At 44.3% G+C, this 13,417-nt stretch overlaps 1 protein-coding gene across 1 annotated transcript in view; it reads right to left on the bottom strand.

The window, feature by feature from the left end:
- The window catches only part of ush2a (Usher syndrome 2A (autosomal recessive, mild)), a 216,814-nt gene extending 206,827 nt beyond the window's left edge, over window positions 1-9,987 (bottom strand). The window contains 3 exon segments of the mRNA XM_034297424.1: window positions 3,028-3,193; window positions 8,123-8,997; window positions 9,885-9,987. Of these exon segments, the coding sequence (XP_034153315.1) occupies window positions 3,028-3,193; window positions 8,123-8,844 (888 nt within the window). The 5' untranslated portion in view covers window positions 8,845-8,997; window positions 9,885-9,987.
- Between the last annotated feature and the right edge of the window lie 3,430 nt (window positions 9,988-13,417).

The following is a 13,417-nucleotide window of genomic DNA, read 5'->3' as shown; positions in this document are numbered from 1 at the left end:
AATCCCGAAGGAATTGGATGTAAAGCAAACTGAGTATCTCAGTTGGTAGAATATAAATGCCAATAACTATTATGTTGATAATAATAATTATTATTATTATTATGTCCTTGAACTCAGTCACTGATGGAAAGCAATGTCAATATGAAAGGCCAGTTAAATGTTAATGTTGGCTGTTTTGCAGTGGAGGATGTCTGAAATACACCAATATGATAACGTTGATTTAGACAGGCACAAAGGAGACAGCCTCAAGGGACCTTCAGGCACCCTCCATCACTGACACACTGAAAACTCTGGTGGAACTTACATCTTTAACTCTGTTCATTCTCACTTCCTTGCTCTTTCGTTTGTCTTTCTCTCTACTTTTCTTTCCTTCTCTCTCTCTCTCTCTCTCTCTCCCTCCGTGTGTTCTAAGTGACAAAAACTGCCAGTATTCCTCACCTGTCCTGACAGAGGCAGTTTTTTAGATTGGAAAACAACAGTTATCTATTTTCAAGTGTTTGATTATGTTACCCTATATTTCCCAATCATAAATTCCCACACTTTTATAGAGAAAAATGAATAAAGATAAAAAAAGATATACAAATTTTGACCGAATGTTATCGATATTCACCCATATTAGGATACATCAGGATATATGGATGCAAATAAAGTGTTGATTCTAAAAATAACACACATTTTACATAATAATTATAGTAGAATAATTATTTGAAAAAAGATATGATAGAATTTATAGAACTAATGTAAATCTAGATGAATCCTCTCGCTCCTTGCCCCGCCTAACCCCTCCCTTCACTCCCACATCCCACTCTCATCACCAGCTTTTATGTGTATTACAGCAGTCGCCTGTCCCACCGACAAATTAACAACAATAACCCCTGTCATGACCAGTCAGGTCGGTGAGGTGACACACACACACACACACCAGCCCTTGAAACCCCCCAATAGCAAAATGCCTTGGAGTCACATCACCCACCTCCCTCCCTCCCTCCCGCCCCTCCATCACTCTCTCCTTCCTCCAGGCTGCGTTTTCCTCTCCTCTTTTCACTCCCTCGTTATCATAATCACATCGGACATGCACCTAGGGATGGCAGTTTCCTTTTCTCCTCCTGTTCTCCTTCTGTTCTCCCCGGAGCCCCTTCCTCCAAGCAGGGCTGTAATGTTGTATTCTGTTTGACCGTTTTTGTATTTTTTTTATTCATCTCGTTTTCATCTTTTGAATCCGTCAAAAGGACAAGGATGTGTGCGTGCATGTGAGCGTGTGTGTGTGTGTGTGTCTACACATGTAAAGTGCCTCTGAAGCTACTCAATTACCTAGTAGTTTTATTGTATAATGTTTGTATTGGAGCATTGACGCTGCGCTACAAACGAACCATCACCAGTGCAGTGTCTGGGCCTACAAACGAACCATCACCAGTGCAGTGTCTGGGCCTACAAACGAACCATCACCAGTGCAGTGTCTGGGCCTACAAAAGAACCATCACCAGTGCAGTGTCTGGGCTTACAAACGAACCATCACCAGTGCAGTGTCTGGGCCTACAAACGAACCATCACCAGTGCAGTGTCTGGGCCTACAAACGAACCATCACCAGTGCAGTGTCTGGGCCTACAAACGAACCATCACCAGTGCAGTATCTGGGCCTACAAACGAACCATCACCAGTGCAGTGTCTGGGCCTACAAACGAACCATCACCATTGCAGTATCTGGGCCTACAGAGGTCAGGTTAGCCACAGGCAAGAAGCACCACGTTATTCTTCTCCGTTTGGTCACAACAGATCTCATCCTCACCACAACACCAACAGGAAGACAGAAGCCAGACATGCAGGCTGACAGACAGGCAGATAAAGACAGACATAACAGCAGTATGGCATAACACAGTGCCTGGTAGCTAGCCCACGAGCTGTCAAAACCAAGAGGAGAGTCTGTATTAGACAGGCCTGGATCACAATAATACTTGGGTCTCCATTGAAAACACAAATTGTCAGGTCATTTAAAAAAAAAAAGACCCTAATCTATGTAAACAGAGCCAATGGCTTCCATGGTAACTGTATTAATATCCTTTTGATTGTAGTACAACACATTTGAATCAGGGATATACTGTATAAAGATTACCTCAAACCATTCCAAGTTTTAAATCTTGTTATTCTTCACAGTAGTAGATGCACATACTATATAGTGTGAAGGGCAGTGTATATGTGTGTGTGTGTGTGTGGGGGTGTTTTGTGGGTGTGCATTAATGTGAGCCTGTGCATGTAGTTCTCTGTGTTTGTACCTGCGAGTGTGTAGGTGTTTGTGTGTTTGTGCCTATGCCCCCACAGCTGGTCCCAAGCAGATGTTTCCCAGTATAAACCCACACCCCGTCCCGTCCACATGTCTGCTCCAGCCTCTAGATGACTAGTGACACGGGTTAACACAGACATGCTGTGGTTCTCAGTTAACACATTTATATCAAAACTCCTACTGCCTAGCTGCTGAAAAGTGGCCATGGACATGGATACAATATATATTAAGACAGGGTAGAACAGGGTAGTTCAGAGTAGAGTAGTTTAGGGTAGGGTAGTGTAGTTATGGTAGGGTATTTTGTTTTAGGTAGGGTCGTTTAGTGTAGGGTATTGTGTTTTGGTAGTGTAGTTTAGGGTAGGGTAGTTTAGGGTTGGGTAGTTTTGGGTAGGTCAGTATGTATTTGGGTAGGTTAGTTTAGGGTAGTTTTGGGTAGGTCAGTATGTATTTGGGTAGGTTAGTTTAGGGTAGGGTAGTTTTGGGTAGTGCAGTATGTCTTTGGTACAGGTTAGTTTAGGGTAGGGTAGGGTAGTTTTGGGTAGGGCAGTATGTCTTTGAGTAGGTTAGTTTAGGGTAGGGTAGTTTTGGGTAGGGCAGTATGTCATTGGGTAGGTTAGTTTAGGGTAGGGGTAGTTTTGGGTAGGGCAGTATGTTTTTAGGTAGCTTAGTTTAGGGTAGGGTAGTTTTGGGTAGTGCAGTATGTCAATGGGTAGGTTAGTTTAGGGTAGATATGTAAGGTAGCAGTTACCTGTAGAGCGAGGTGGGTCCATCTGTCCATTGTGAGTCTGCCCTTGGTGCTGAAGGTCATAGAGACGACCTGACCACCGGACTGACCGTACCGTAGAGTGACCACAGACTCAGAGACGGTCAACAGGAACACCAAGCGCTCCTCTGAACTCTTCTCCAGCACCATCCTGACCAGAGACAGACCGACAGACAGAAAGAAAGGCTAAGGAACAAGCACACACACCTTGCTCTCCTCTGAACTCTTCTCTGTCTGTGCCACATGATCAAAAACTAAACTGTGGGCAGTCGGTTGTTCTAAGCCATCCTTAAGGCACATGAAATAATCAAGGAATCATCACAAGCTGTCTGTCTGTCTGAATAATTAGAAAATCTGGTTTTACCGAGATGAAACCACAAGCTGTAGCATGTGGTGTGTGAATCCCTCAGATACTCTGGGCAGGTAAGACATTTGACAAAATCCCAAACATCATGGAATCCCTTCAAGCGTCCAAGTTCGTGCCACTCAGGCTCTAGGTTCTGAGTGGTGCAAGCAAAAGAAGCGTTCGATGAAGTGCGTGAGGCAGGGGTTCCTGGTTCGAGCCAGGAATGGGCAGGAAGTGGGGCTGGAAGTGGGGCTATGCTGGAAGTTCTTTACGCCCGGAACAGGGCCAGGGGTTGGAATAAGACCCCTGATCCATGGGTGACTGAGTTTCCAGAGGGGGGAAGATCCACTATTAGAAACCCATGAGGATCACTGTGACATTTACACACGTAATATCCATATTTAACATGATTTCACCCTGCTCTTATTGTGATCTAGAGGGGCGGCCACCCACACACTCTGTGTCATATTAAACACCATCAAACACATTTTATGGGAAACTCTGGCTTTTTATGAACACAGGCCAACACGCCTAATAAATCACCAGTGTGTGTGTGTGTGTGTGTGTGTGAGTATGTGTGTGTGTGGGTATGTGTGTGTGTAGTCTGGTCCTATCCAGCCTGCCTATTCATTTCACTCCAACTGACTTGAGAAAGCAAAGGAAGGGCAGAGGGGAAGGGACAACTTTTTGGAAAACATTTATGGCTGTTAGAATTGGGCCAGTCTTCCTGTGTGTGTGTGTCACTTACATAGAAATGTGTGTCCACAACTAGAAAAGTAGGTACTGTGTGTGTGTGTGTGTGGGGGGGGGTGTGTGTGTATGTTTGCGTGCATGCGTGCGTGCGTGTGTGTTTCGTTTGAGCATCTAGGGTAAGTGCACATTATTTTAGTGTCATTCTATCCTGAGGCTGGCATACTTCTAGGTATCTGGAAGAGAAGTGGAGAATAAAACATCTCTCTCTCTGGCCGTGTTAGACACAGACTACACATTCAACATTATCTTACTTCTAAACCTGCTAGACAGACTACACATTCAACATGATCTTACTTCTAAACCTGCTAGACACAGACTACACCTTCAACATGATCTTACCTCTAAACCTGCTAGACACAGACTACACCTTCAACATGATCTTACTTCAATACCTGCTAGACACAGACTACACATTCAACATGATCTTACTTCGAAACCTGCTAGACACAGACTACACCTTCAACATGATCTTACTTCTAAACCTGCTAGACACAGACTACACATTCAACATGATCTTACTTCGAAACCTGCTAGACACAGACTACACATTCAACATTATCTTACTTCTAAACCTGCTAGACACAGACTACACCTTCAACATGATCTTACTTCGAAACCTGCTAGACACAGACTACACCTTCAACATGATCTTACTTCTAAACCTGCTAGACACAGACTACACCTTCAACATGATCTTACTTCGAAACCTGCTAGACACAGACTACACCTTCAACATGATCTTACTTCTAAACCTGCTAGACACAGACTACACCTTCAACATGATCTTACTTCTAAACCTGCTAGACACAGACTACACATTCAACATTATCTTACTTCTAAACCTGCTAGACAGACTACACCTTCAACATTATCTTACTTCTCAATCTGCTATAAACAGACTACACCTTCAACATGATCTTACTTCTAAACCTGCTAGACAGACTACACATTCAACATTATCTTACTTCTAAACCTGCTAGACACAGACTACACCTTCAACATGATCTTACTTCTAAACCTGCTAGACACAGACTACACCTTCAACATGATCTTACTTCTAAACCTGCTAGACACAGACTACACCTTCAACATGATCTTACTTCTAAACCTGCTAGACGCAGACTACACATTCAACATTATCTTACTTCTAAACCTGCTAGACACAGACTACACATTCAACATTATCTTACTTCTAAACCTGCTAGACAGACTACACCTTCAACATGATCTTACTTCTAAACCTGCTAGACACAGACTACACCTTCAACATGATCTTACTTCTAAACCTGCTAGACACAGACTACACATTCAACATTATCTTACTTCTAAACCTGCTAGACAGACTACACCTTCAACATGATCTTACTTCTCAATCTGCTATAAACAGACTATACCTTCAACATTATCTAAAATAAAAGTGCAAATTCCAAATAGATAATCAACGTACAACTTAAGTTAAATATAACAGTATAAAAACTGGAAAAAGTGAATTATCCTTTCATGACATCTATAAATCTATAGATTGATCATCTGGGGTTCTTCTACACACAAACATTATTTTACAACTTAGTACCAGCACTTGAACATCCACAACAATAATCATGGCAATCATCTATTTTTGATTACTGGGCTTTTCTCTTGCTTCTCCTCTCCCTGCTCCCCTCTCTCTGCTCCCCTTTCCGCTTCTCTCTCTCTCTGCTCCTTTTTTCACTCCTCTCTCTCCGCTCCCCTTTTCACTCCCCTCCATCTGTTTTCCTCTCTCCTCCCCTCTTCCTGCTCCCCTCTCGCTGCTCCCCTCTCCACTCCCCTCTCTCTGCTTCTCCCTCCGATCCACTCCCCTCTTTCCTGTACCATCTCCTCTCCCCAGTCTTATCTTCCCTCTCCTCTGGCCTCTCTGCTACTCTCTTCTACCTTTGCTCCCCTCTCCCCGCCATTCTTCTCACCTCCTCTCTCCCTTGTCCTCCTCTCCCCTCTTCATTCCCCTGTCCTCCTCTCCCCTTTTACTTCCCCTGTCCTCCTCTACCCCTCTCCTCTTACTACCTTCCTATGTGGAGGGAAAACAAAGTGCTCTTTGAGTTGATGTCCTTTCTTTACAGTGGACAAACAAAGGGCAATTTTCTTCTCATTGATCTAAACTGGAAACAGCTGCAGATATTATAGCATGCACACACACAGACACACACACACACATGTGCAGTAGTGATCCCTGGAATTCCTGTGTTGTTACTTTAATTTATAATCTAGTGACTGTAGTATGTCTCTTCATTATCTGCGTGGCAGTGGTAGAACACCAGCAGTGCCTGTATCTGAATATCCGACATCCTACCCAGGCTGGAAAACTGTAGGCTGTTTGCCGGTCACAGAATAGGCAGTCCACATCCCGTGTGGTGAACGTTACTGTGGGCGTCTGTGGTGGTCAGTGGTCACGTGTTCGGAGGGAAAGGGGTCAGACGGGTATACTGACACGGAGCCTTTCATCTAGCCTCTTTGATGGCGGCCATATTGGACTGCCACATGTCAAACAACAGGTGTGACAGGGATTCAAAATGAACACGGCCCGGCGTGACTGACGGATGGAGCGCTGCCAGTCAGCTACCAGAGATGTGTGAGTAACTGGTACCGTGAGAGCTATCTATGTGACTCCCTTACCAGACCACAGCATTTAGATTAGATTAGATTCAACTTTATTGTCATTGAACAGTACAGTTTGCGTCTAACCAGAAGTGCAAATACAGGAGTGCAGAAACATGTACAAGTATAAGCATATTTAAAGTTGAGCTCCTAAGTTTGCATACCCATTTTGGCATTGATTTTGAAAATATGACTGATCATGCAAAAAAACTGGTCTTTTATTTAAGGATAGTGATCATGTGAAGCCATTTATTATCACATAGTTGTTTGGCTCCTTTTTAAATCATAATGATAACAGAAATCACCCAAATGGCCCTGATCAATAGTTTACATACCCTGTTTGTCCTTCATACACCTGTGGCTTTTTAAATTGCAATTGGTGTATGTATATAAATAGTCAATGGGTTTGTTAGCTCTCACGTTAGCTCTCACGTGGATGCACTTGGCAGGATAGATACTGACCAATGGGGAGCAGAAAAGAACTGTCAAAAGACCTGCGTAACAAGATAATGAAACTTTATAAAGATTGAAAAGTACATAGAAATATATCAAAAGCCTTGAAAATACCAGTCTTTACTGTTCAATCACTTATTAGGAAGTGGACCTTTAGGGGATCTCTTGACACCAAGCCAAGGTCAGGTTGACCAAGAAAGATTTCAGTCAAAACTGAAGAATAGTTCAGGATACAAAGAAAAGCGCACAGGTAACCTCAGGAAAAATAAAGGATGCTCTGAAAAAAGAAAAAAAGGTTGTTTCATGGAGCACAATACGGCGATACATGACCTGCATGGTCGAGTTGCCAAAAAGAAGCCTTTACTGCACCAATGCCACAAAAAGCCTGGTTACAATATGCCCGACAACACCATGACACACTTCACAGCTTCTGGCACACTGTAATTTGTTGTGACGAGACCAAAATAGAGCTTTATGGTCACAACCATAAGCGCTATGTATGGAGAGAGGTCAACAAGACCTATAGTGAATCCCCACTGAATCTGTGAAGCATGGTGGTGACTTAGTTATGTTTTAGGGGTGTGTGGGCTCTAAAGGCATGGGGAATCTTGTGAAAATGTATGGCAAGATGAATGCAGTATGTTATCAGAAAATACTGGCAGACAATTTGCAGACCCTGTATGATGCAATGAAAGATTTGTCTACACCACTACTCCAAGGCTAAGGAACATTTCAAATACCGTTCAGTCTTTGTTTATGTTGTGGTGCTCTGGATGTTCTGTCCTCATTCAACGTCTACTTGTTTTCTAATGTCTGGACACCACCATACCATGAGCAATTCAACAACATGAACGCATGAAAGACAAGAAAGAAAAGACGAACAGCACTCATACTCACATGTCTCCAGGAGCCTCAGGTTTGATCCACACAGCCAAGGTGAAGGAGCTCTGATGGCCCAGACTCTGAGAAGGAGGGGAGGCCACACAACCTCCTTGAGTCACGCGGAATATCACACTCCGGCTGGATCCATCCCTCTCTCCCACCCGCTCTGACCAGGGGCTAGAGTCGAGCCCGTCCTGGGTGACACATGTCCCCCAGTGTGTGGGGAGTAGTAGAGGCGCATACGGTGGTGTGGAGGAGCGGTAAGGGCACTCCTGGTTGCAAAAGGCCTGTTGGCAGTTATGGAGCTCCTCCTGGGAGGTGGAGCTCAGGCAGAAAGTGGTGCGCTCAGGGTAGCCGCAGGTGGAGCGGGCCGGGGCGAGGGTGATGGGCTTGTGGGCTCCGATGTTCTCCAACCGGGGGAAGTGACCCTGGGAGGTTGTGGGGTCAAAGGTGAGGCAGAGGACCAGGATATGGAGCCAGAGTAAGGAAGGAATTCTTAGCTCTTCTTTTATGTCCCTTTGCCCCACTTTTCCACTTCTCCCTCCACTTCCTTTTGTGTCCTCTGTCTCCACTCTCAAACGGGCCTCACTTCCCTCTATCACCAGCCTTTGTCCTCTCGCTCCTTTTCGTCTTTTTCTTCCTGTCTCACTCTTCTCCTTCTTCCTTGCGCTTAGTAAGGTCCGGCTCGGTCCGTCTGATTTGGTAGCCTCCAGAAGCCGAGTCACTGAATAAGTCATGATGGTCACGGTCCCAGAGCTGACATTTTACAGACCACTGCCTTTGGTAAGGCAGCGTAGCTTAACGCGCACACACACACACACAATCCATACACACATACACTCTCAACCAAAGCCTTCACATGATAGCTTGGATTTCACCCCAACACAGACCTAGAGAAAAATACAAAGTAGAGGGAGAGAGGGAGGGCGAGAACACGAGAAGGAGAGAAGTCAGACATAAAATGAATCTAGAGGGAAATGTGATGCAGCCTAGTCCCTGCCCAAGGCTATTATGTTTGGTTTGATGGAGGGGAAGCTAAACAGATTTGGAACATTTCCTTTCTGCCTGATGTTGAATTGAACAGAACGTGTCCTGTTTGCTGTTATATCTAGGGATTTCCTCAATTCTCTGTGATGCTTAAATGCCCCATTTCTCTGAGATTTGGGGAAATTGGGGCTTAGGAGAAGCTGATATATTAGCCGAGCTCCAATATCCATGTCTTTCTGATATGAAGGTGTATAGGGTTTGATGTTGAATTACTACGTTATTAACGCGTCTAGTACACAACTTACATATATTAAAAATGTAATATTCTATGAATGTGAATATCGCATAAAGGGTCAATCCGCAGAACATAACAATCGCTAATAGTGGAAGCTATCCAAGCTTCACGGCTTCCAGCGACAGCGCACAGCCAACATCATGCAACAAGTTGCAGACAGTCACTCCAACATAAACACGCTCAATATTCCGTCGTTTAATAACATAATGCGCCTTTTCCAAAAACACAATCTATACTATGCCTAGTATTGTATCGATATTTTTTTATTTAGATATAAAAAAATCAAAATTTCAGTCAGCGAGTTCGCACCTATCTTACCACACTCAGGAAGCGCGTGGTGGAAACTGTCCTCACGCAAAGCTGATTACAGCGAGCTGCCATCTGGTCAGCGCGCTGCTCCAGACAGTACCAAAGTAGCAAGGAGGAACTTCAGTAATAAAAACACAAAAATGGGTTATCCGCTGAGTTTACCAGCTACCCTGAAATAATACCCACCAGTCATATCCTTGATAAAAGCACAAACATGGCCGATGACAGTCTAATGTGAGTCCGCTAATTACCCCCTGCCTGTAGCGAAGGAGAGATGACTAGTGTTCTATTACCCACTCCCCCTGAGCGCGAGCGGTGCGTATGGGATTTAACAAGACTAGTTTCGTGGCGTAGGAAGGAACGCTACCCGTGGTCGTCATGGTAACCCCGGTGTGGACACTACAGACCAATACTCGGTTGGTTCAGGTGTTGCAGCTGGAACAATTAGCTGGGTAGAGGATTGTAACTGCGAAGTGAGTGGGCTGCGGGGTCTGTTCTATTTACCATGGCAGCCAAGATTTCTCAACTCAACTCAAATAAATACAGTTTATCAAGAAATTCATGAAAAGGGGAAATGACATTGGGACCTTACACTAAGTTTATGTTAAAGGCATACTGGTATGTTAAGATACAGGAAGAAAGAAGGCGATTCACAAAATGTATCATGCTCACTGATGCCACTGAGGTCAAGTAACCTTCCACAATGCCACTCTGACTGCCCTGAAACCTGAGTGTCTGCACCCTTGATTTAGCAAATCCAATATACAAAGCTGTCAAACAAAAAAACAAAAAATACCTCAACCAACAAGTATTTATTTTGTCATTAAAGATTAACCACCACCTGCCCATGGGCTGTAGGTTGTTTAACAAACTAGTTTCCATAAGCTATACATAAGGGGGAAATACTGTTGCCCCCCCCCCCCCACACACACACACACACACACACACACATTATAGCAAGGCAGAGAGTTAGGCATTCAAATTATGTAAAAATTTTTTTTCAAATGGCCCTTATATTTCCAGACAAGTTTGTTATCAGCTAATCGCGTTTGAACAGCTGCAATTGCTTTGGTGAACAAAAGCAGTCTAACTAGTTTTTAATTAAGTGCTCCTAATGACCTTAAGAAGATTACTGCACTTGCCTAATAATCAATACCATGCAGGGTAGGCAGCTAGGGGCTCAGCCAAGGGGAGGGAGAGAGGGAGGGAGGGAGGAGGGGGGGAAGAGGGAGGCCCTAGCTATTAATATATTACATCCACCGAGGCCTCCCTACTCATTCCTTTCTTCCTTTCTCTCTTTCTGTCTTCCTCTCCCTCCCTACTGCCCTCCTCGATCATTCCTCTCCTCCTCCCATGCTATGCCCCTTCTTTCTTCCTCTTCTTCAGTTGGTAAGTATGGAATCCTGGAGGTCTATGTACCAACCAGCAGACACTTGGAGCTAAGTTTGAACTCTCAATTGGCCATTAAAGATGAAAAACACAATATTATAGAAAATGTGTTCGTACCATGTGCAGTATATTGTACTAGTGAATTATTATTGTAATTCTGTTAGTTAAAGCGCTAACACTCATTTAACCCAGGATCCGAATAAAAACACATTGATTTTCATTAGCTATATTAACTTCATATCACCAAATCATTTTCCGCGTGTAGGCTTAACCAGCGGAGTAATATTTAATGTAGGCCTAATGTCGCCTATCCGTTTCCTTCCTGTCAAAATAATCATGAATATGTATGAATGTCATTTGCTGGATACTGATTAAGAGAAGTAGAATAAATTGATGGCCTCGTTTTATCCAAACACAATATTAGGCAGGCCTATGGAAATGTTATACGTTCCACAGCACTTTTATCTAGTCCCTGATAGCGTGCCACTGAATTAGACGTCAGGCTGTGATTTGGCTGCCATTGATTTCCTAAGCCCCTCGGTCTGTCATTCAGTCTGTCAGTCGCGTCCCATCCAGGCTCTCTCTCTCGCTCTCTCTGTCTCTCTCTCTCTCTGTAGGTAGGGGAATGGTATGGTATTAACATTATCTCCACCATGGTCCATGGAGATAGTCACCCAATCAGTCCTGTGTTTGCATTAGCCCATATTCTGCCCCTCCCCTGCCCCCCCCCCTTTCATTTTATCTCTCTTTTTCCTCTTAAGTCTTCTATTTTTTCATCGCCCACTTCTACTCCTGTCAACTGTTGGACTAGCTCTCATTTCTTTATCCTCGCACCTACCTAACATGTATAATTACAAATCCTCCGCGTCCACATTCAAATTGCACACGTGGAATTATAAACACTGGGTTTGGCCGTATTTACGAGAGCTATTTAATGAAACCTTTCATGTAAGCCACCAACAGTAGTAACAGACATTTCACGGAAACAACGCACAAATGCCACTGCTGTACCCGCGGTGATTTAATAATACCAGAGGCAGTATGTCCAGAGCGTTTGTGTGTTTTCAGCTTTGTATTAGGGATCAGACGTTCACCCCCCCCCCCGAGGCCCGTGCTCAGAAATCCCCCTCCTGCTGAGTTTCCATGGGACCGAATTAACCCCCCACCTCCGCACCCAGCGCACAGTCGACATTAACCTGCTGCTGAAAGTGCAAGGCGGCCATTTTTATGCCTTCACACAGGCTCCGACTGGCCGTTCTCCCTCCCCGGCTCGTCAGCGTTTTAGGGAAATTAAAACACAGCCACGTGACTCTGGAGTCCACTGGAGTTATCTCAGCTTTGTCAAGTTTCCCCCGGTCTAAGCTGTTCTGTCCAGTTGTGCCTGCCCCTCAATTATGAGTTTGGAATGTTCCATTATGAATGTAATACATTACGGGGTTTATAAAACACAACAAAACAAAAAAAATACACTACATTTGGACAACATCTTTGTGGCGTTTCGGGGGAAAATGCACAAGAGTAATTGATTGTTGAGCTTGTCGTGGTGGCCAGTGCGCGGTAATAAACGACCGTCCATCCTGGGGGCCATGTGTCAGTGTCAATAGCTATGCGGCCTACAGATACACTCCTGTCCTTAATGAAACACTGTAAAAAGGATAGTCTCAAAATTACAATTTAGCACTCAGTCATTTAGCGGGCACTCTTATCCATAGAGACTTACAATAAGTGCATCATCCCGGGGAGCCAGTCAGGGCCTATCTACCCAATGGTTACGGCCGTTTCTGATGCTGTAGGGGCCCCTAGTGAAGGGTTTAAAGTGCCACTAATTCACTTGACAATGACACACCAAACTATTTATAAAAGTGCACTAACTAAATTAATGGCCCATCGAATGGAGAGTAAAACATTTAAGTGCAAATAAACGCTGGCGGTGTGACCCTCTTATGCCGGCTAACTCAGCCCCCTCGGCCATACTATCCATTTCAATCCTGAGGTAAAGGGAGGGAGAGAGTGAGGGATGGAAAGGGAGAGAGAGAGCGAGGTGGTAGGAGATGGTCGAACAGCCTTTTACTCTAAAGCCCATTAATTACCAGTGAGTGATCCACTAGTTAACATTTCAGTGTTAAGTAGTCCTCAACGTTCCCCGAGGCTTTTCCCCCAGCCAGCCACAAACCATTAGAGCCTTCACGGAGCGAGTGATGGAGGAAATAAAGGAGAGAATGATCGAGGGAACGAAGAAAGGAATGATAGAGATATATAAGAGGAAATGACAGAGAGAAAAATGGAGTGGAGGGGTGGGATGATCACTGAAAAGAGAAAGAGACAGACAG

Source organism: Esox lucius, chromosome 15, assembly GCF_011004845.1.
Source record: "Esox lucius isolate fEsoLuc1 chromosome 15, fEsoLuc1.pri, whole genome shotgun sequence".
NCBI lineage: Eukaryota > Metazoa > Chordata > Actinopteri > Esociformes > Esocidae > Esox > Esox lucius.
The sequence above is the reverse complement of the archived record's forward strand: the minus strand, read 5'-3'. Positions and strand labels throughout refer to the sequence as shown.